This window comes from Ictidomys tridecemlineatus, chromosome 4, assembly GCF_052094955.1.
Source record: "Ictidomys tridecemlineatus isolate mIctTri1 chromosome 4, mIctTri1.hap1, whole genome shotgun sequence".
In the NCBI taxonomy this organism is placed as follows: Eukaryota; Metazoa; Chordata; class Mammalia; order Rodentia; family Sciuridae; genus Ictidomys; species Ictidomys tridecemlineatus.
In genome coordinates, this window is record NC_135480.1 from 2,914,839 (window position 1) to 2,936,916 (window position 22,078).

Genomic DNA, 22,078 nt, shown 5'->3' on the forward strand with positions numbered 1-22,078 from the left:
ATTGACCATCAAAAGAATTGCTCTGTCCAGGAAGGTATCCACTAGCCACCATCTATGACATACAATCAACACTTCCATTCCTTGGTGGCCACTTTCCCAGTGCCCACCGCTGCCCTGGGCAGTGATGCTGCTGAGTGGGATTGGTCAGGGGATGAAGGTTGGGTTTCCAAGGGTGGCCCCACGTGGTCTCCAGGTGAGGCTCTGTTCATGAAGCAGCCCCGTCCTCCAGCTTTTGGGGAGAGGAGGACATAGGACACCTTGGTGGAGGTGTCACCTCTGGTGACAGATAGCATTCCCTCTTCACCTGGGGAGAAAGCCCGGACACTGGGAATCAGAGTCCGTCCTCATTTCCTTACCAGAAGCAGTGAGGCCGGCGGGACCCCACACCTTGATGACCTCTGGGTGCACCAGTGGCCTTTCCAAAGGCAGACTCCACTAACAGCAGCCAGCGTGTCCCCTTTCTATGGGGCAAGGGGCTGCCGACTGAAATCACTACCTTCAGGACCTTCAGGCCCAACCTCATGCCCACCCACTTTCCTTCCCGAGAGAGTAAGGCGAACACGGCGCGCTCTCAGCCTGAGAACGTTTCTCTGGCGCATCCCGGCCTCCAGGAGTCCTCCCTGCATGTCCAGGGAGCCTGAGGCAGGAAGAAGGAGGTCGGTCCTCAGGCGCGGCTTTGCCACCAGCCCCGGGGGCTTAGAGCCTTCCTGAAGTGCCAGGACGCGTCCCCGCCGCACCGAGGTCGCCAACCCCAAAGCGCTCGGGCACCGGAAGGTGGAGGGAGGTTTTGCAGCCCCGGCCCCTCGCGCGGCGGCCAGGGGCGGGGCCAGGGGGAGGGGCGCGGAGCGCTGCGGAGGCGGGGCCTGAGGGGGGCGGGGCCGCAGCGGCCTATAAGCGACGCGGACGGGTCGCGCGCCTGGCCACAGAGCGAGCGCGCAGCCGAAGCCGTCGCGGCGACCCCTGCGCCACCCGGGCCTCGCTCCTGCCTGTCTCCCGCGCCTCGCGCCCGCAGGTCGCTCGGGCTCGGCGTCCTGCTCGCCGCGCCCCGACACCCCCTGCCCATCAGGCCCCCCGGCCCGCCCGGCCCCGCGTCCCCGCGCGCCCGCAGCCCAGGACCGGCCCGCGCCCCGCAGGCCTCCCGCCGCCCGCGCCGCCATGGGGGTGGAGGGCTGCACCAAGTGCATCAAGTACCTGCTCTTCGTCTTCAATTTCGTCTTCTGGGTGAGCCGAGGGGAAGTGGGGGTCGCGGCGGGCGGGGGCCAGGCGCACCCCCTTTCGGGCAGGCCCGGCCGCAGCGCTAGGCCCCGTGGCGGGGTGGCGGCGCGGCGCGAAGTTGAGGGGCCACCTGTGGGCACCGGGCGCAGTGCGGGATCAGGGCCGCCGCGCCCCTGGGCAGCCGGGCCAGGTGTCCGCGCGTCGCGGCCCAGCCCCCCCGTCCCGTCCGTCCCGTTAGTCTGGGGACCGCTAACCTGTCCCTGTGGCGTGATGGCGATGGTTGCGGGGCGTGTGAACCCGTATCCCGGACTCCAACCCCTCAGCGGCGGCGGAGCCCGCGTGGCCCTCTTGGCCACTGTTTCGGGGACCACCCTGCTTCGCTGGTACTGAGGGGCCTCTAGGGCGGGACTCCCGGCGCCCCGCCCCCATGAGCTCATCCGGGCCACCGCCCCTGGAGGGGCGGCCGAGAGCTGGGGCTTGGGGGCGCACACTTTCCTCCAGCCGTGGGGACAGTCCACACCACTTTCTTCCTGCCTCGCTCACCTTCCAGTCTGGAGACAGTCCTGGGGGTCGGGTTTAGGGCGGAGTGCACAACAGGATGGCCTCATGCTTGTACGCGCCTTGCCCCAGTTCTGGAGGCCCATCTTACCCTCCTCAACCACAGATTCCAGCCCCAGTATGGCCCCCGCAGGCCTGTGGGCCTGTGGAAGCTTTGGCGGGGAGTGAGGCCCCGGGCTGAGTTGACCCAGTCTGAGGGTGACCCTAAAGATCAGAATCTCTCTGCGCCCGGGCATTCGGTTCCTGCTGATGGTCTGGGCTGGGTTGTCCACTTTTTGGAGTGCAGTCTCCCCTAGTCTCCGGGCTGGGCTGAGGAGCACTTTCTCCTCTGTGGCTCTGGCCTTTTGTTTCCATTTCCTGCGGAGTTGGAATTGGGAAGGGGTGGAGACTCTTCCCAGCCTGGGAATGTGGGTGGGTGTTGCTGGCCACTCCTCTGGGCCCCCAGCTGCTGTGCACCCAGGCTCCCTTCTCAGGAATAGGGCCAAGTACAGGCAGTCTGTGTCTCAAGTTGAGGCAGGACGGGTAAACTTATAAAGCAGCCCCTGGAGTGAGTGTGTGGGACTGGGGACATCTGTTTTCCATCTGGACAGCCAAGGATCCCAGGGCGGATCTAGGGTCAATGGGATGTTTGTGGGGGAGACACACTGGTCTGGACCCTTCTGGAGTAGGTTTGGGGGGCACAGCATGTCTTGCCAAGCCAGGCAGTGCCGCATGGCCTGCTGCAGCACACCATCTGGGAGGCAGGGCGGCCACGGGGAGCAGCAAGGCCATGTGGGATGGGCTGGCCTTGCCTAGCATGGCCCTGGGGGCCGCTGCTGAGTGGTAATGTTGATCGGTGTTTTTCTGCTCTGGACCAGGCAGGTTGGAGGCAGGCCTGTGCCAGGGTGTCGCTTTGCTGGTCTTGAGTCCGGGCTGTAACTGAGGACCCTGCAAGGAGTTGAAGGGCAGGCAGGAAAGGGGCCTCCTTTTGGCCTCTGGGCTGTGCATCAGCCCATGAGGCCCACCCCCTGCCCCAGCTGGGAGGGCGCTCAGGCTCCCCTGGGAGCTGGGCCTCCAGGAGGTGGGTTGTTTCCCAGGCAGCCAGGATGAGGCCAGCACATCCCCCAGGGCGCTCCTCCTGCCCACCCCAGGGGCCTGCCCAGCACAGAACGTGCATGTCTTTTTATGTTCACAGTTCTGTGGACCCTGCACTGGCTGGAAATTCAGAGTTGAGCTGGGAGGGCCTGGCAGAGGAGCCCCTCTGTCTCCTGCATCGCAGGGCTGGTCCTGTGGCTGAGAGCACCATGGTGCCAGGGATGGACCTAATTGAGCCCAACTCTGCTGCTCCAGTGCTGGGCCTCTGCTTTCTGCCGCTCAGGGGGGTCCTCACGGTCCCTCCCCAAGAGAGACTGAGGCTGTGGGCCGACAGCTAATGTACCCGAGTGTGGGGCAAGGGGTTCGGCATGGGAGAGCTCAGGAAATAGATGCAGGGCACGATGTCCAACAGGGTCCAGCCAGGGAGAGCTAAGCTGAGGGTAGGAAGTGTGTGGGAAGGGGCTGCCATTCCCAGGGCACCTGGAGGACCCTGCGGCGCCTGGCCTGACGTGGACACAGGGCAGTACCAGGGGCTCACAGGAAGCTGGGTGAGCACAACTTGACAGTGGGTGTCTGGATGCGGCACTTTTTTTTTAAAGTTCTGTTCAGAGCGGAAGAAAGCGTCCCTGTGGTTGGAGCACCCCAGGCCGCCTAGCCTGCCTCTTTAGAAGCGCTGTGACAACCTGGTCTCTCAGGCACACTCCCATTGCCGACTCTCTCCTACACGGAGACGCAGGGCCCCAGGCAGCCTTGAGCTCTCAGCCTCTCCTGACTGGCTGCTGCTTTGGGGCTAGTGAGGTCCCAGACACTCTGTGAGTGTGTGGGCAGCAGGCTTAAGACAAGGGACAGGGCAGGAGGATGAGCAGCAGGCCGGCCCAAGCAGGGGGAAACCATGCAGATGCCTAACTAAGTAGTGAGGACATCCAATCCCTTGGGGTGGGTGCAGGGGCTCCTACTGGAGCGTTGGTGTCCAAGACTTGCTGCTTTGAGACTTGCTCCTGGGAGTAGGGCAGGAAGGAGAGCAGGGCCCTGTCCTGGGACAGGTGACTGGCCTGCAGAGCCTCCCTTCTCATCTTGTGAAGTGGGCATCATGATGGTCTTCTCCATGGCTTCTGGCCAGGGAGCCCGGGAGAGGTGCCACCAGTCTTTGCTGGAGAAGGGTCCTATCTTCTGCCCCAAACCGGCTGCCCCTCTGGACTTAGGTGACTGGTGGCAAGCCCACCTCAAAGAAGACTGATTAGCGGCCGCGCTAACTGGCATTCAATATTCCCCTCAGACAGCACATGACTGTTACTTGGTGACTGTGGCCTTTCTTCCTGCAGAGGGGCTACAGTCCAGGCAGGCTCTGGGTGGGGGCAGGGCTTCCTGTGCCTGGTTGCACCCGGTGGGCGAGTGGACTTCCCCTGGTGCCCCCAGGCCGTCTGGCTTCTGGCTGCCCAGCTTTGGGGAGACAACCGTCAGTCCATGATGGGCTGAGAAGAGGAAGTCTGTGGTTTGTCCCTGGCCATGCTGGCTCCAGTGAGGGTGTCGGCAGACAGGGGCACAGAGCTGCCGCAAGGAGGCAGGGGGCCTGGGACCCTGGTGCCCCTCCAGCTGGCCCTGCTCCAGGACCCACGTGTTGCCACTGTCTAATGAGAGGCCCCTCTCTGTTCCTTCTAGGGCACACCAGGCCTTCTCCCACCACCCCCCCCAGCTCAGGTCTGGCTCCAGAAATCAAATCCAGTCCCAATTCAGTCTTAGCTGCCTCCAAGCCCAGACAGGGAGGCTGACCCCACACCCTCCCAACCCAAAGTCCTGCAATCCGTAAGATCAATAAGGTTTAGAGTCCAGGCACCATGGAGGGGGCAGGTTCTCACCCTTGCACTGGCCTTGGGTTTTGGAACCCAAGGCCTGGGACACAGACCCATCAGGCAGTGAGTGCCAGGTGATCATCCAGCGCTGGAGGCGTCCACCTTGTTCCTTGGACAGCCGCATGAACAACCAGGCTCATCCAGAATTGGCTCTCAGGGGCCTGCACCTGTCCAGTACTCTGACCCAGCCTGCTGGGTGGCCTTCCAGGAACCTCTGGACCTCCTAATACCCTGTCCCCTCTACACAGTACTGTGTACCTCTGAGTGCAACAGAAGCCACTTTACCTGGTGGGCTGCAAAGCAGGTGCTGAAGTTTTTGAGATGACTGGGTCCTCTGGGTGGCCTCTGGCTGGGGGCACCCCTGTGGCAGAGGGCCAGGCCCCAGGGGCTGGCCCACGGTCAGCTGGTAGTTGGCTTTTACTCCCTGTGTGCAGGGCAGCCGCCTTTGCCGTACCAGCACTGTGGCCATGGGAGGGGAGGGGTTCTAGCTGGGGGCAGCCGTCCTCCTGGGCTCCAGGTCTGGTAAAGGCTGCGGGTTCAGAGAGGGGCATTAGAACCAGAGGCCCAGAGTCCATAGTCTGGAAACGCTGAGTGGGTGGTGAGGATCCTCCTTGAGGGGGCAGAGAGTGCCCAGCTTGGGGTCCCCACACCAAGGAGGTAAGGTGGGGCAGGGAGCCAGACGCTAGGCCTGGGGCTCCTGGCCCTGCTCTCCTCTCTGAAGATGTGCCCTTTTCTGATTTGGAGAGGAAACTCATCCATCTTCATCCTTGCCCCAGTTATTGAGGTAACTTGGCCATTATCAGGAAGGGGAAAGCCTGAGGGCCCCAGCAAGGAGGCATCTGGGCACCTGTGCTTCCCCGAATGGCATCTTACTCCCACCACGCCCCCGGTCAGCTGGATCAGCACTCTCTCCGGAGGGTCTGTGTGGTCACCTGTGACTGCACATTGAGCTGTGGTGCAGCTGCCAGTGAGCTTCTGGCCGTGTCTCGAGGTGCTCCGCTGGCAGGGTGTGGGAACGAGGTCCCTGGTCCCTGCCCTGCCTGAGCTCCAGTCCTGGGGCTTGGAGCTGGAGCTCTGGAGTGGACCCCTGGCTTGTGGGGGGAAGCAGCCTGCAGCCCTGGGGTCTCCCGCGGCTCCCAGGGCTCCCACGGCCTGGCCAGAGGCTCTGCTTCCTGCTCCCCTCCTTGGGTGTAGCAACCTCAGCTACACAGACACTCCCCCCTCTGTGCCCAGGAGGTGATAGTGGCTCCTGAAGCAGCACTGTGCCAGGCAGGGCGTGGGAGACCCTGGCCTCCAGCTGTGCGGGGCTGTCTTCAGACCAGACGGTTGGCGATAAGGAGACTGAGAGCAAACAACCTAAACCGCAAGAGGAGGGGGCGGGGGAGGCTGGGACTAGAGCGCGTCCCACAGCCTCTGACTCCTATGTGGCCTGGCTCTGGGCTTCCCTGGGGCGGGCGGTCCTACCCAGGTGGAGCAGGTACAGCCCTGAGCCGGCAGAGTGCTGCTGGCTGTGACACGGGCCTACCCATCCTCGGACCCTGCCTGCGGCCTGCCTCCCGTGGCTGTCCCCACACCTCTTTGGAGCACACAGCTCCGAGGGTCCTGGTCACCTGCAGCCCCCTGCACATCTCTGGCAGGCCACTCCCCCCACAGGGCCACTCAGGGCAGGTGGGCTTCCCAGTGGAGGCAGACGTGTGACGAGCAAGCAGGGCACCTTGTGGCTAGCCTGCCTCCGGTGAGGGGCCGCCTCAGGGCCAGCCCACCCCCCGCACCCAAGTGCTCATGTCTTAGTCCATTGCATCCCCAGCTGGTCGGCAAGACCAGGTCTAGGTCCTCTCTTAGCATTTATTTTTAGACACCGGACAGGCGGCTTCCTGAGAGCCCAGTGAGAGGCGCTGCTCTTCCTGGCCGAGGTGAGCATCTATTCCTGCTCTCGCCGGGCTTCCTCCTTCCTGCCCAGCCTCCGCAGCTCCTCTCCTGAGGCCACACTGGGGCCCTAGAGGAGTGGCTGCCTCCAAGGAAGCCTGAGAAGGGTCCTGTGTCCCCCAGGGAGGAGGACTTGTTCCAGTCCCACCCTCGGACCAAGCACTGCCCCTCACAGTGGACGGAGAATGGAGCTCGGTCTGCAGAGACCCGGGCTAGGGAGGACGGTGGCTGGCCTCCCCTTGGTGGGCTCCCCGCCACCCAGGTCACCTGGGCATCCTGCCTTTCCTCCCTCTCCACCTCCAGCACCCTAGCTGCTGAGCGGGTAGGTGCTGGGACACTTCCCAGCACGTGCGTGCACCCTGACCCTGGCAGTGAGCAGACACGGAGCCTGAGACACCCCCACTTTCCAGAGGCAGGGGCAGGGTCTGGGCTGGAGTTAGGTGCCCAGCTTAAAGGGGCTAGCCGACCTGAGAACCGTCCTTGTCCTCTGGCACTGTGGGCAGCACTTGAAGTGACCCCTTGGGCCAGCCAGCTGGGGGACTGGAGCCCCACCCTTTCTGGGAGGGGCACACGTGCTAAAGTGGGAGAGCCCCCAAGAAGCCCCGGCTCTGGCTGCGTCCTGGGTCTGGCTGAGGGTCACTCACTGTCGGCAGCTGGCATGGAGGAGGAAGCTGCCCCAAGCCTGCACCCCATCAGCTGCTGCTGGGAAACACCAACAGGCTGGCAGGGACCCAGCGTGCTGGCACCCCCTTGTTGACGTCGAGTCTGTTATTTATTAATTCTCAGGAAGCAGGAAGAAACAAAACCCTTCACAGAGTCATGAATACGCCTTTCTGTTCCCTGGTGTGGAGGCCTCCAGGAACCTGGACACGATACCTGGGCGCTCGCTCCACCCCTGCCCTGAGCAGGGAGTATGTTAGGTGGCAGGAGTATCTTGGGGTCAGGGAGCAGGTGGGAACTGCTTCTGCAGGCAGCTTGGAGCGGACTTGTCTCCGAGAGGGGTGCAAGGGACATTGCAGACTGCTTGTTTCTAAGGCCTAACTGATCACATCCCGAGTGCTGTCCACAGCTGGGTACTGTCCACCGTGTGGCCTGTCTCTGTGTGGGAGCTTCTGCGCCTCTACTTCACTTTACAAGTGAGAATCCTGGAGGCAGGAGCACTGAGATGGGCCTGCAGTCACTCGGTCAGATGTGACCTGGCAGCCAGGGGCTCGGGCCTTCCTTCATGCCTGCCCTCTGCCCAGCTCTGTCAGTCCCCATTTTCCATGGACACTGGGCTCTTGACTTGGCCTCTGTGTTCTGTAGTTACACAGCTGGGTTTTCCTTCTCTGTGGACAAGACTCCAGCATGTGCAGATGCTCGCTGCTGGCCACGGGGACGTCTGGCTCCTGCCCAGGAAAATACGAGTGTCAGGAGGTCCTTTCTCCCCTCAGTGGTCAGTATGCAGGACACGGGGGGCGGGGGTTCTCAAACAGCTTTCCGTAGATGCAGATGGCATGTAGCACTGGCCTAGGATTACAGTGTGCAGCGGAGTAAGTCAACACACTGGTGGCCCCGTGAAACGGTCGCCACTGCAGAACGCAGTCCTTTGTCCTTCCTCCCTGCACTGTGCTGGGCTGTGGCCTGGACCCCCTCGCATACCTGCTCACACAGGTGGAGTCAGAAGGTGCCTGCTGTTTTGCTGTCCTGCCCCTTTTCGCTGGGCCACCTGCAGGGACGGGCTCAGCCTGTGGGCCTGGGGCTCATCCACGCAGGATGAGCTCATCCACGCAGGCTCATCCACGCAGGATGAGCCCCAGGCCCACAGTCACCAGCGCTGGGCCCACAGGCTCTTACTAGTTCGGGGCTGAACAGGAAAGAACCTGAGTCTTGTGTGAAGCTGGGCTCCTTCTCTTGGGTGAATACCTGGAGGGGCCCCCGGTGTGCGGCAGGTGTGGGGCTGACTTCAAGGAGGGCTGAGCATCAGCCACGGCTGCGCTGGGCCCTCCGAACCCCACTGCTGCCCTCGTGGGCACAGGGGTGGCGGTCATTTTCTATCTCAGGCAGCCTGGTGGTCGGGTTGGGGTTGTTCGGTGCTGGAGGGTGGCCTCCGTCCTGCCTCTGTGCGCCTTGGGGGCTGGCTTCCTTGCCGTCGAGTGCCGAGCATCCTCTGGCCACAAGTCCTTTGTTAGGCACGTCCCGTCCCAGCTGGGGCTGTCCTGCTTCCCTGGTCTCTGGAAGAGGATTCTTACGAGCTCTGACTCACTGGGGACCTCCAGCTGCCCTCCTGGGCCCCTCCTGGGGATCTTTGCCAGCCCTCCCTCTGCCTTCCCACTGCTGTTCTGATAGGAGATCTCGGGACCCTTTCAGTTGGGGGTCTGGCTCTCCCCTGCCTGGAAGGCCCAGCCAGCCCCTTGCTAGGGCGAACCTAGAGGTAGCCTCCTGCCACCCGACCCACCCGAAGTCCCGACAGGAAGCCCTCTTCCTTGAGCAGATGGAGAGTGGTGACTCAGCCCCATCGCACCACCAGCTGGGGTAGCTGAGCACTGCTCCCCTCACCCTCAGGAGGTGTTGCCCCCACCGCCCAGCTGCATGGAGAAGGTGGGGTACCCACCCAGCCTGGGAGGGCACGGGGTGGGGTCACCCCTGCAGAACAGTGGGGACACTGAGGCAGAGGAAGGGGGGTGACCACAGCTTCCACAGCTGAGTCAAAGTTTGTGACCAGGCCTCTGGGGCTCCCCCCCTTCAGGAGCCCCCAGAACCTCTCTCCATGAACTCTGAACCGGCTTCCAAACCGAACGTGTGACGTTTTCAGAGCCTCGGTGGGAGCCAGAGTTACCAGGCAGCTCAGCCTGTCGCCTGCTCCCCTAGAGCCACAGGTGGCAGCTGGCCCAGAGGAGCCCAGCGTGGCGCCCTGGGGCTGCCCGCCATCTCCTCCTCAGAAAGCCCTGGGGACCCCTGGCACCACCACAGGGCCTGGTCACGAGGGACGTGCTTGGGGCCCCAGCTGCCAGGCCGTTTCCAGTTTGACCAGCAGGGCCCTCAGTGGCAGCAATGTCCACTGTGCTGGCTGATGGGAATGAGCCTCCGTCCAGGGCCCTGACGGGTAAGTGGGGCCTATTCCTCTCCCACGGGGGAGGCCCAAGCAGAGGAACCACATGGGAGGGGCGGGTGCAGTCACAAGAGCCATTGTAACCGCAGTAGTAGAGATGGGCGGGTTCACCAGGAGGACGCCCTGGCCTGCTGACCTGGGGGTGCCTCAGCCCTCGCCCTGAAGGCCTGGGGGCCACAGCTCCTGGCCGGCCCACTTCCCTCCAGAACCTAGAGCCAGCCTACCTGGGGATCCCCGGGCCACTCGGGGCTTTCCTTCGGTGCCGTTGGTTGCACAAGCTGTCCTACACGCATCTCCCTTCCCCCAGGCCCTGCTTCCCTGGCCAGGACCGGTAGAGCGGGACCTGGCCACTGGGTGCTTTTCTTGAGGCCCAGTTTCAGTTTCTGTTCCTATTTGACAGCTCTGAGTCCACTGTGGGGTGAGCATCAGCCCAGACTTGCAGACCAGGGCAGGGGCCTGTCCCGGCAGGTGGCCCTAGCAAGCGCCCCACATGCCTGTTGGAGGGCAGCCCGCCTCTGGCACTCACTGCCAGTGGTGACCAGAAGGAGGTGCAGTGCCTCCCCAGAGCTGTTCTTGGTGTGTCCCCATGCACCTGCCTCCAGGAAGCCCGCCCCCCCCCCCCCCCCCGTGGCCTGGCCTTCTGCAAGGGTAGAGTGGAGCATGAAGGCAGGGCCCTTGAGGCCCAAAGGAACTAGTGGTGGGTCCCCCATGGGAGACCTGACTGCCACTCAGACCTGTGCCCTTGCCCCTGGCAGGGCCTCATCAGCATGTGCCTCCCCAGGGTCTCTGCCCAGGTGTCAGGCAGGTCTCCGTGTCCTCCAGCAAAGCAGAGGTCCTCTACCCAGACAGTCCAGAGATGTTGGCCCCACTGTGAGTCAGGGACCCCAGAAGAGATTGATTCTGTGGTCCCAGGGTTACAGTGTCCCCAGGTTGAGGGATTGAGGGACTGTGCTTCACACCAGGGCAGGGAGGGACAGTAGGAGTCCGAGGGACAGTGTCTGTACCCTCTGCTCCTCTGAAGTCTTTGGCTGAGAGGTGCTGGAGTAGAAGAGGGCCAGGGCAGGCAGGACACAGGGTGTCCCGCCATTCCTGGGGTCTGTGTGTCTGCAGGAGCCCTTCATGGTGCCAGGTACCAAGAGCCGCAGCAGGGTGAGCCTACAGCCACCACCCGGGGCGTCTATGGCCTGGGGAGGGAGGGCCAGGTGCCCAGGCCCAGCAGGCATCTATCCTGGTCAGCTGCTGGGGGAAGACAGGGCTGGGCCTGGTCGGGACCTGCCTCAAGGGCAGTCCCCAGCTGGCTGAAGGCGGTCATGGATACACAGGATGGCCTGTCGTGGAGGGCTCCCTCAGCCTGAGCCTGTCCCTGCATGCCAGCCCTGAGCAGGGACCCCTCCCCAGCAGCCACTTCCTCCACAAGCCACAGCCGGTCATGCCCCTGCCACTTCCTAGAGGCCACCAGATCCCCGCCCCCTTGGGAAAGGCCCAGCAGTCCTTAGGGTGCTCAGGTCCTGGTGTGGCCTCTGGCCAGCTTTAGGACAGAACATCAGGTCAACCTGGCATTGGAGATCCATGGGTTTCCTGAGTGTCCCTGCAACGCTGGGCATGGGTGGACTGCAGTAGTCTTCCTTGTTGATCTGAAATTCACGTTGTACATCCTGTCTCACCTGGCAGCCCTGCCCTGGAGTCACAGCTCAGGTGCTGGGGGTGGCCCTTGGGTTCCAGTGAATGGTGGCCAAAAGACCCGTCTGTGGTCCCTGCTGAGCCCCCTCCCCGACTGGAGGTGCTGTCAGCAGGCTGCATGTGACACTGCTCCCCACTCTTTCTCCAGCTGGCCGGAGGCGTGATCCTGGGTGTGGCTCTGTGGCTGCGCCATGACCCTCAGACCACCAGCTTGCTCTACCTGGAACTGGGAGACAAGCCTGCACCCAGCACCTTCTATGTGGGTGAGTGACACATGGCACAGGGTCTGCTCAAGAGCCCAGGGCTTCCAGTGCCTTCCAGGAGGAGGCAGGGACCGAGGGGAAGTGGGCATCAGTACGGGGTCCCAGCCAGCTCCAAAGGGGCTCTTGGAGCAGGAGGATTGACCCAAGGATGGGCATGTGGCTGCTGGGGACCCCACTAATCACCACGGACTAGGCTGGGGCCAGGGAGGGCGGGCAGCCGGCAGGGCTTGGGGATTGGTTTCAAGATCTTATTTTAACTCAGGCATTTCTGGGGAGGCTCTGGGTGGGTGGGGCTGGATGCCTGGGCTGCATCGGAGGCTTCCCCCTCCCCCATGCTGCTGCCACACCTTGCTACCTTATTAGGCTGCCTGTGGGGGACTGAGCCTCCAGCGCCCCAGAGGCAGGGTGACCAGGAGGAGGGCCCTGGCTGTGCAAGCAGCCTTCCCCCTTGCCCTCCCTTGGAGGCGGGCCTGGCGCCTGCGAGTTCTGGCAGTGTTGATGTTTCTGCCCTTTAAAGGAGGGGCCCCTGGTCCAGGGCTCCATCTGAAGCCTGCTGCTGTCCTCCGTCCTGGTGGAGCCTGGATGGGGTGGGGCCCTCTTACCAATTTGGAAGACATGCTGACTGCTGAGTGGGCCCTGGGAGCCCAGAAATGCCCCTCTCTGTCCCACCTGGGTGTCCCAGGATAGGCAAGAGTTCTGATCACCCCAGGGCTGTCACTCCTTTCTCCCCTTGCCCTACCCACCCTCCTCCCGGGACCTCTGTCTTCCACAGAGAGCATGGACGTGGCTGAGGTCCAGACAGGACAGGGGTGGGTGCGCCTGGGGCTGGGGCTGGTTTCCAGGCCCAGCTGTTCTGGGAGGTCCCGTGCCCTGACTGCAGGTCCCTGTAGCCTCAGTACTGTGTGCCCTCCCAGGGGGCAGCCACCCACCCTGCAGGCTCACACGCAGACTGTGGCCTGCTACACTGGTGACATGCTTAGGCCAGGCTCCCTTGGGAGCAGACTGTTAGCTTTGCCCCACATCTGAGGGGATGGGGGACCTGACCAGTACCTTCTGAACTCCTGAGGGGTGGGGTTCTCCAGGGAGGTCCCTCCCTGACCTTTTTTCCCTCTTCTAAGATAATCAGGAGTATTGGGGGTTCAGGGGGCTCCCAGCAAATGCAGGAGCTGCCACCCCCGAGCTGGTAACAGCCTCCTGGCCAGAGTGTCATCGGCACATCTCTCTCCTCTTGTGCACGTGCTGCTGCCCACCTGCCTTCTCCCTGGGCCTGGGCACCCTGGTTATTGGGCTTTGCAGGGCTGGAGTTAAGTGGCCTTGGGGCAGGCACTTTTGCCAAGAACCACTCTCTTGGGGACATGGCAGCCGAGACGGTGGCTAGAGCAGCTCAGTGTGGGTCACTGTTGGCCCAGTGGGGCCAGACAGGAGTGGAGGGCTTACTTCACTTCAGACGAGGTCAGTTGGGGTGAGCTGGGCAAGGGCAAGGACAGCCAGGCATGTTGGCCCTCAGGGCTGCAGCTCCTTCAGGCCTCCTTTCCCTACTCAGCAGGGTGGACACCACAGGCTTGTCAAGGTACCTGCTGAGGGTGGTACCAGGGGAAAGGGGCTGCCAGGCAGGCCCCCGGTGCCAGGGCAGGGGGCATTGGAAGCAGGCCTCTGGATGGTGTGTTCTCTCCGTGGCCCATGTCAGGCTCTAGCTCCAGAGCCACCTGCTCCCTCTCCTTGGTTATTGGCTTCCTGGGCACTGGAGGACAGCTTCAGGCATGGGACTACTGGGCAGGTTGGGTTGGATGTCAGAGCTTGCCACTCTCTGGCTCTGCCTGTGCCCGGTGGGTAGGGACCACTCAGAGCCCCTCTGGCCACCAAGTCTCTGCCCATTCAAAATTGGCCTTCCTGAGCCCCCGCTGCTTCTGGGTTGGGCCCTGCAGGAGCAGATGCCAGCTCTGACAAAGGCGCTTTGTGCAGTGCCGGGGGAGGCGAACGGGCCAGCTGGCTCAGCACCCCCAGAACACTGCAGGCTCCCAGAACACGGGAGGGGCTCTGGGCAGCCCTGGGCCTGTCCCTGAGTCCTGTAGGCTTGGGTCTCCTGCTCCTAGGACTCTTCAAGGCAAGAAGGGCAATGCCCCTTTTGTCCAGGGACACTGGAAGTAGGGCTGAGGAGAGGGAGGCCCAGTTTGAGGGTGCTGTGCCCCCCAAGTGGGGAGCTATCTGTGAGGTGTACCGATGGGAGACTTCTCAGCCAGGTGTGTTTGGTGCCGGCCAGAGGTGTCCTCTGGCCAGTGAGGGGGCCCAGGAGACCAGGTCCCAGATATGTTGCTTTTCTAAGCCTGGTGGTGGGTCCTGGCCCCTGGCTCCTTCTCCCTGGACTGGCCAGCCTGGGGGACAATGGGCCTGGCTTTGAGCAAAGAGGTTTGGGCTGCCCGGCAGCGTTGCCATGGTGATGGGGGGATGGGATGAGGGGCTGGGAAAGCCCTACAGGGACACTGTGGCCTTTTCCAAGGGATAGGCGGTGGCATGGGCTCCAGGACAGCAATGTGACCTGGTACCTCCTGGGCCTTGGTGACCCCCTGCCCTTTGGGATGTCTGCCTACCTCCCAGGAACACATGCCAAACTGGTGGGTATGGGCAGGTCAGCAGGGTGTGCTCTCCTCAGCTGCCCCAGCCACTCTCAGTGGCTTGGACACTCCATTCAGTTCTCCATGTACAAGGCAGAGCAGCCTGGCTCACATGGTGACGTCCCTAAGATGGGGTCAGCTAGAGTGGACTGCTGTGTGCTAGCAGGGGGCCTCCACCTCATTTCACCTCACCACCCCCAGGTCAACAGCTGGGACCCCAAGCAGCTCCTGATGCTAGAGCGGGTATCCTTCCCAGCCTTCAAGCTGGGCGTGGACATGGGTGCTGGGTGCTGGGTGCTGGGGCACTAGTCGCCAGCACTCTGCACACTTGGGTGCTGTGCAGCCCTCCCCTTGGCATCGTCGTCCTCCTCCTGTGTCACAGAAGAGGGCTGAGGCACAGAGGAGCTCACGCAGCCAGGCCAAGCCCGTGTCTTGGGCAGTGCCAAGCAGCAACTCACCCTGGTCCCTGTCCCACAGGCATCTACATCCTCATTGCTGTGGGGGCTGTGATGATGTTCGTCGGCTTCCTAGGCTGCTACGGGGCCATTCAGGAATCCCAGTGTCTGCTTGGGACGGTAAGGTCAGGAGGCCGGGGAGTCCTAGGCCTGGAATGGGGAGCAGCATCCAGCTGGCAGAGGAAGGGGTGGCCATGAGCACAGGGGCAGGCTCAGGGTCTTTGGTTCAGCCCAACAGCCTCTGGGTAGCCTCTGCCTCTCCCCAGAACTTGGGCTCTGATTTTCCTGTTTTGTTTGTAAATTGTCTCTCACCGTGTTTTACTTCCGTCTAGTCCTGGAGGCTACTACTTCCAAGGAGAACTTTTTATTTTCTTTAAAAACAATCCACAAACATCACAGAGATTGAGTCCCCAAGACCAGCTTCAAGTGTTTTGGGGACCACCCACTGGCAGGAGACTGAGGCCCTGCTGTGCCTTCCAGGCCTGGCCCTTCTGGAAGGGGGGCCCTGTGCTCATGTCCCCAGCTGGGGAAGTTGAGGCACATGTCTCCTTTCCCATGGCAAGCCAGAGAAAGGGTGGCTCAGGAGGCCTACTGCTGCATGCACCTGCCAGGGGCTCCAGCCCGGGGCTGGCCACCCACAACCCCCCTGAGTGATTCTCCATTGCTCCTGCAGCCCCTCCTGCAGACCCCGGGCAGTGTTTCTGTGTGAGTGCTTTAGCATCTCACTAGGGGGCCTGAGTCTTGGGCTCTGTGCTTTCTGTCTCCCAGGTTGGGATGTGGGTTGGTGGATACTGTCAGCTCCTCCCCTGGCCATAATATGCACACCTGCTGGTTACCTGGGCACCTGCCCTCTGCAGAAGGCCAACCCCATGCTGGTCCAGGACCGTTCCATAGCCTGATCCCTCCTCCTCTCTCCAGTTTTTTACCTGCCTAGTGATCCTCTTTGCCTGTGAAGTGGCTGCCGGCATCTGGGGCTTCGTCCACAAGGACCAGGTGAGCCTGGGCCCACCAGGGAGCCTAGAGGGGTGGAGGAATGCCCTCTGCCCAGGTCTTGAGTGATGGGTGGGTCTTAGTCCAGGGTTTTGGGGTTCTCCTGGGACTCCTCTTGGGGTCTGCCTGATAGGAGGATCTCAAGGGTTCCATGGGGGAGGTGGCATGGGGACCAAACACACTGGGGGAAGCTTATTGCAGGGTATACCCTTAGGGATGGTCCCCACTAATGTGACCACTCTGCCCCAGATTGCTAAGGATGTGAAGCAGTTCTATGACCAGGCCCTGCAGCAGGCTGTGGTGGATGACGATGCCAGCAACGCCAAGGCCGTGGTGAAGACCTTCCATGAGACGGTGAGGCTGAGCTGGGGCGGGCCCCAGTGGGATACTCAGCTTTCCAGATGAGTCCTGCCACAGCCCAGATGTCAGGAGCAGGAGGGGTCCCAGCTAGGCAGTCTGTGTGACCCTGGCGTCCCTGGATGGGCATCTTGTGGCCTGGTTGGCCAGAAGTGTGGGAGTGTCCGAACAGTGCAGCTGGGCACGACCACTACCGCCCCCAACATCCCTGATGCATTTCAGGGGGGTGTAATGCGTACCCCTGCTCCCCACCCCCTGCCACACCCAGAGCTCTGGCCGCTCTCCCCCGATGCCCAGAACTGACCCAGACACTCTCGGTCTCTACAGCTCAATTGCTGCGGCTCCAACACCTTGTCCGCACTGTCCACCTCAGTGCTGAGAAACAACCTTTGTCCATCGGGGAGCAACATCCTCACCAATCTCTTCAAGGTGTGCACTGGTGGGTGGGGCAGAGGCAGGGGCCTCCACCTATCTGGGTGGGTCCTGGTTTAGGGGTGGCACCAAGGCTGCTCTATTGAGAGGGCTGAGTAGGTTGAGTGTGGCCCACGAGGAAGAGGGGAGACTCCCAGATGGGCCTCGCCCAGGGCCTGCACTTCCACTCATGCATGGGGGCACACAGAGTCCTTACCACCTGGGTCACTGCCCAAAGCTACTGATGCCACTGGAGGCCCACCCAGCACCTGTGGAAGTCCCTTGGTAAACATAGCAATGCCAATGATCATGGCCTTGAGGTAGGGAAGGCTTCAGGCAGTATGTCCCCATGGTTTGGATTCTTTTTAAATGGACAGAACAACTCTGGGCAGAGCCCAGCTGCTGCGCCACCTCTCCTGATGTGGGGGTGGGAGAGGCAGGGACAAGGCCACCTATCCCTTCTGCTTTGGGGCTAAGCTGTCTGCTGACCGCCCACTGCCCCTGCAGGAGGACTGCCACCAGAAGATTGATGAACTCTTCTCGGGAAAGCTGTACCTCATTGGCATTGCCGCCATCGTCGTTGCTGTCATAATGGTGAGCTGGTGGGGGCAGGGCCTCTGTTTGTGGGCACTGAAGCCCCCTGCCTTTCGGGTGCTGACCTCACCCTGCCTCCTCCCTACAGATCTTCGAGATGATCCTGAGCATGGTGCTGTGCTGTGGCATCCGGAACAGCTCTGTGTACTGAGCCCCTGCAGTGCCCCAGAGTGACCCGGAGGTGCTGCAGGGCTGTCACCACCTGTGTATATAACGTTTCCGGTATTACTCTGCTACACTTAGCCTTTTTACTTTTGAGGTTTTTTTTTTTTTGTTCTGAACTTTCCTGTTACCTTTTGGGGGCTGACGTCACCTGTAGGTGGCGTGGGCGTGGAGCAAACTTGGGCCTTGGGGACCCTGTGCTGAAGGGGCCCCTTAGTGAGCTCTGCCTGCTAAGCCAGCGCCCTCCCAGGGACACCTGTCCTGAGGCTCAGCATGGCTGGGCTGGGGGGCTGTTGCCCCCCCTTCCTTGTCCCATGGGCTGCACCTTTTTAATCCTTGTTCCTTCCCTGCCCCCATTTTGAGAGCCGGGTCTGAGCACTCTTTATGCCTTCAATGCACCTGTCCTTTCTAACACGTCACCTTCAATTGTAATTACAACATCTTGAAAATCATTTAATAAAGAAGGAAAATCAGGCATGCTAACAGGACTGTGGAGCCAGTTCCTGTGCCAGCAGCACCCGAGGCCAAGTGAGCCCATTGTGAGTTTGGCCCCGATCTGGACTTTCCCAGGCCCAGGGGGAGCTGGCCCAAGAGGGGCTGCTGGCTACAGTGCGTGGGCAGGGCTGGACTTTGGGGAACAGTCCCATGTGCTGAATGACCCTTTTGGGGGCTCTGTGCTGCCACAGCAGTCTTGATGTCACTCCCACCTCACCCCTTGGACACATCATCCCCAGAGGGACAAGCAGGGCCAGACAGGGAATTCAGTACATGATGTGCTGAGGGTAGAGCTGCAAGACCCTCCCCCAAGCATTTCAGGATGTCTCCCTATTTGTGAGCCTTAAGTATTCCATTAAGCTGGGTCACTCAGCCTAAAACCATATTTTAAAGGGGCTGGCGAGGAAAATTTTAAAGCCTCCTGGAGGCCCACCCAGCCCAGAGTGGTGAACTGAGGCTCTGAGGCTCAGCAGTCTTCTGGGCAACACCCACCCTTTTCTCCTAGCCCCATCTCTTACAACCAATGGGCTTGACTAGATGCCCCGGTCTTTGAGGTCCCCAGCCTAGGCCAGGCTGCTTTCCCCTTAGTCTGGGTAGGGCAGTATGAAAAACTGACTGGGACATTTAATTGGCTGGACCTGGGTGGAATTCTGTCACTGGCACCCAGCAGCCTCCTTGAGTCTGACTCTGGAAACTAGCCTGCCCTACACTGGACCACTGCCCCGTCCGGCCTCTGGGGTTAGCTGGTGGTTAGAGGCGCCTCCTCCTTCCTACTCCCCCAGTGTTGCCTACTAGCTGGGGTGCTTCGACGTGGGCTTCTGGAAGCAAAATCATTCATTCCTAGCAAGGTTCTGGGCAGGGCAGGATGAGGTGTCCCAAAGGTGCCCCGCAGACCAGGGGGCTGAGGAACGGGGCGTCTCCAGGAGAGGCACAACAGGACCTGGACCCTGGCTTCCCGGGGATGCCGGGCAGGCAGGCCTTGTGGAGGAAGGTCGGAGGGTACTTCAGCCGAGGGACAAAGGATGTCGCCGGGCTGGGGCCTGTGGCCTATGAGGGGAGAACCTGCCATGGAAGGCCGAGCCTCGCCCGCGCCCCGCACCTCCTGGGTCAGGCCTCGGGTCCGGCTCGGGTCCTTGGAGTGGGGCCTCCAGGAGGCCAGGCTCCACGTGCATGGGGCAGCAGGCCTTCTTACTGCCCTCAGAGGTACTGATACTCAGCATCCTGGGCACCTTAGCCATCCTTTGGACCCAGTTTGGTCTGGGCTGGTGGGTTGTGGCTTCCAGGTTCTTTGAAAATAAAGTAGTATTGGGCACTAAAATAAAATGAAGTAGTATTCGGCTGTGCACGACCGGCCAGCGGTATACGGCGCCGGCTCCCGCGGACAGACCAACGCGGCACAGCCCGGCCTACCGCTACCGCTTCCGGCCAGTACCGGAAGTGCGCGCGGAACGGATTCGCGCCCGTGGTGTGCGATGACGCACTTCCTTGTCAGAAGCGGTCGCTGAACTCGCGGTCTCCAGCAGGTGGCACTGGAACTCCGGCAAGCCTGCACGGCGAGCCGCAGCCCCGGGGCACTATGGGAACCGCAGTCTTGGCTCCGCCCCTTCCAGATCGTCACTTCCGGATCCGAGGGACCCTGGGGAGGAGCGTTAGCAAAGCCCGGCGTGCGCGCAGAGTGCGCGTCCCGGCAGGCCTCGGGGTGGCCGTCGCGGCCTTGTGGGAGTGGTAGTTCCTCAGGCGCCTCAGTCGCGGCGCGCGGACGGGGGGGGAACTCACTTTCCCAGAGGCCCCGGCGCGGGGCGGGAGGGACCGCATCCGGAGGCGGCGGACGCGCCAGTGTGCCGGGCTCCGGCGAGTTCCCGGTCGGCCCTCTGAGTGCCGGAGGCTGCGAGTCCGCCGCGCTCCTGCCGCCCTGCGTTTCGCGCGGCCCAGCGGAGCGGAGCAGAGCAGAGGCCGCTGCTCGGCCCACCCGCGGAGCGGTCCCCGAGCGAAGCAGGCAGCCGCCGAGAGCCCGGCCCTCGGCGGGTTGCACCGTGGTCTGGTGGCCGGCTCTGCTGCAGCCCTCGCCCAGCGAGCAGCAGCGCACCTGGGCCGGGGCCCGCACGCCCCCCACCGAGGCCCTTCATCGGCCCTCCGCGGGGCAGGGGGCTCGCGGCAGGCCGGACAGGGGCCCCCGGAGGACGCGGGTCTGCGGGAGCGCCTCGTTCTGAACACGCTCTTCACGGGCAAACCGCTGGCCGCGGGGCTCCAGGGCAGCGCGGCCGGGCGCCCATGGCTGAGGCGGGGGCGGGCGAGCCGGCCCCTGGCTTGGAGGCGGAGCAGGCGACAGAGTATGACACCCTGCCTTCTGACACCGTCTCGCTCAGCGACTCGGACTCAGACCTCAGTTTGCCCGGCGCTGCTGAGGTGGAGGCGCTGTCCCCCGAGGACTCTGGCCCCGAAGAGCCCCCCTGGTCCCCGGCAGGCCTCCCCGGCGCCGCCGCGCAGCCCTTCCTCCTCAGAGGCGTGAGCTCCACCTTCTCCCAGCGAAGCCACAGCATCTTTGACTGTCTGGAGGGGGCGGCCAGGCGGGTGCCCACCTCGGCAGCTCACACCAGCAGGAGTGACAGCGGTGGCCCCCAGCGGCCACCGATGCCCTCGAGCCAGCCTCCGGCGGCAGACCCTGACCCTCCGAGGGTGCCGCCTCTCCCTGACTATGTGGCTCACCCTGAGCGCTGGACCAAGTACAGCCTGGAAGACGTGGCCGAGGCCAGCGAGCAGAGCAACCGGGCAGCCGCCCGGGCCTTCCTGGGCTCGCGCAGCCGGGCGGCCCCCGCCGACTACACGCCCTCCTTCAACCAGCGCCCCTCCAGCGGTGGGGAGGGGAGAGTCCTCTTCACCAAGCCCGTCCGAGCTGGAGAGGCCAGAGCTGAGAGGAAGAGGGCCCTGAAGAAGGGGGGTGTGCCAGGTGTTGGGGGCGAGGGTCCCGTGGAGCTGGCCCACCTGGTGGGGCTTGGGAGCCCAGAGGCCGAGGAGTGTGGTAGTGCCCTGGGGCTACAGGATCTGGGGACACCTTCAGGGGCTGTCCACCCTGGGTCCTCACCGGGACCCCCAGGTGTGGAGATGGTTGGTTTCCATGGCAGCAAGAAGCGGAGCCGAGAGCACCTGCGCAATAGGGGCAGCAGCCCTGATAGCTCAGGGGCTGGGATGGGAGGGGGACACTCAGACTGACCACACTGCCATTGCCTGCCTGCCTGCCCAAGCAGAGACTGCTGAGTGGGCTGGAGTATGGGGCCATGGTTGCTAGGGTGGATGGGGAATCATCCTCTTGGTAAGGAAGTTGATTAGCTGCCTGGAGGAGGTGTCAGAGTTCTGGCTACCCAGTGTCCATGGGGGGACAATAAAAGTTTTGGCTGTTCTTCAGGTTCTGTGTCTGTCTGGGCCCCTCACCCTGAGGGCTCTACTGGCAGCCCTCGTTTGTCCTCCTGCCTCTCTTGGCCCTCCCCGCCTAGTGGGGCTGCTCTGAGGGTCTCAATGACCTGCATTGGTCACTGGGGGATCCACTAGAAGGACTGAAGTGGCAACAGCAGGCTGAGGCCCCGGTTCCGTCCAGGGCTGCAGTTCACAGTCCAGCGTCCATCCCTGTGTCCTGCCTGGTGAGGCTAGAGCTTGAGCAGGGACCCTGGGTGGCTGCTCTCCCAACCCTGACCATGCTTGTCATGGCTGTGGGTCCCACTTGGGCTGTATGTGAAGATGGACACGTAACAGATGTCTAGGGTGTACCGCCAGGACACCTGGCCTGTATTTAGAGCACAGATACCACAAGTCAGCGCTGGAGACTTCCTAACTGGGCAGTGGGGGGACAAGGATGGTTCTCCATGGCAGTGGGTAAGGCGAAAAGGAGTGGCCACATCTCCCCTATGATGCCCAGGATCTGGGGGTCAGATTAGCCTATTATGTTGTGGTTTTGCATGGGCAGCCCTAACTCCTGGACTCATCCCTAAGGAAAGGAGGGACCAACCAGTTGGTTACTTTGCTTGGAGTGGGGGACTCCAGGAGGTCAGGCTCCATGTGCATGGGGCAGTAGGCCTTCTTACTGCCCTCAGAGGTACTGATACTCAACATCCTGGGCACCTTAGCCATCCTTTGGAGCCAGTTTGGTCTGGGCTGGTGGGTTGTGGTTTCCAGGTTCTTTGAAAATAAAGTAGTATTAGGCACCTGTCTGGGCTGTGTCCTGAGACCACTGCCGTGGGTGCCAGCACTCCCCATACCAGCTGTGGGGGGTAGATGGTTACTATTGCCACCTGGCCCTTCCCACCAAGAGCCAATCAGCTGACTCCTAAGGGGCCCTTTGTGTCTTAAGGGG

At 62.5% G+C, this 22,078-nt stretch overlaps 2 protein-coding genes across 2 annotated transcripts; both read left to right on the forward strand.

The window, feature by feature from the left end:
• The first annotated feature begins 898 nt into the window (after positions 1–898).
• Positions 899–17,721, forward strand: Cd81 (CD81 molecule). Its single transcript, XM_078045361.1, has 8 exons — positions 899–1,221; positions 11,543–11,657; positions 14,747–14,844; positions 15,643–15,717; positions 15,964–16,068; positions 16,399–16,500; positions 16,990–17,076; positions 17,165–17,721. The coding sequence occupies exons 1-8, from the start codon at positions 1,156–1,158 to the stop codon at positions 17,225–17,227; spliced, it is 711 nt and encodes a 236-aa protein (XP_077901487.1). The 5' UTR covers positions 899–1,155; the 3' UTR covers positions 17,228–17,721.
• A 1,668-nt stretch (positions 17,722–19,389) lies between these two features.
• Tssc4 (tumor suppressing subtransferable candidate 4) lies at positions 19,390–21,135 on the forward strand. Its single transcript, XM_005340400.4, has one exon. The coding sequence runs from the start codon at positions 20,005–20,007 to the stop codon at positions 20,941–20,943; it is 939 nt and encodes a 312-aa protein (XP_005340457.2). The 5' UTR covers positions 19,390–20,004; the 3' UTR covers positions 20,944–21,135.
• The last annotated feature ends 943 nt before the right edge of the window (positions 21,136–22,078 follow it).

What these genes read in the sequence shown, in the direction of transcription:
- Cd81 (XM_078045361.1), top strand. Translation starts at nt 1,156, where the DNA reads ATGGGGGTGGAGGGCTGCACCAAGTGCATCAAGTACCTGCTCTTCGTC. An exon ending in TCCTCACCAATCTCTTCAAG is followed by an intron (nt 16,501 to 16,989) that starts GTGTGCACTGGT and finishes CTGCCCCTGCAG; the next exon opens with GAGGACTGCCACCAGAAGAT. An exon ending in TCGTCGTTGCTGTCATAATG is followed by an intron (nt 17,077 to 17,164) that starts GTGAGCTGGTGG and finishes TCCTCCCTACAG; the next exon opens with ATCTTCGAGATGATCCTGAG.
- Tssc4 (XM_005340400.4), top strand. Translation starts at nt 20,005, where the DNA reads ATGGCTGAGGCGGGGGCGGGCGAGCCGGCCCCTGGCTTGGAGGCGGAG.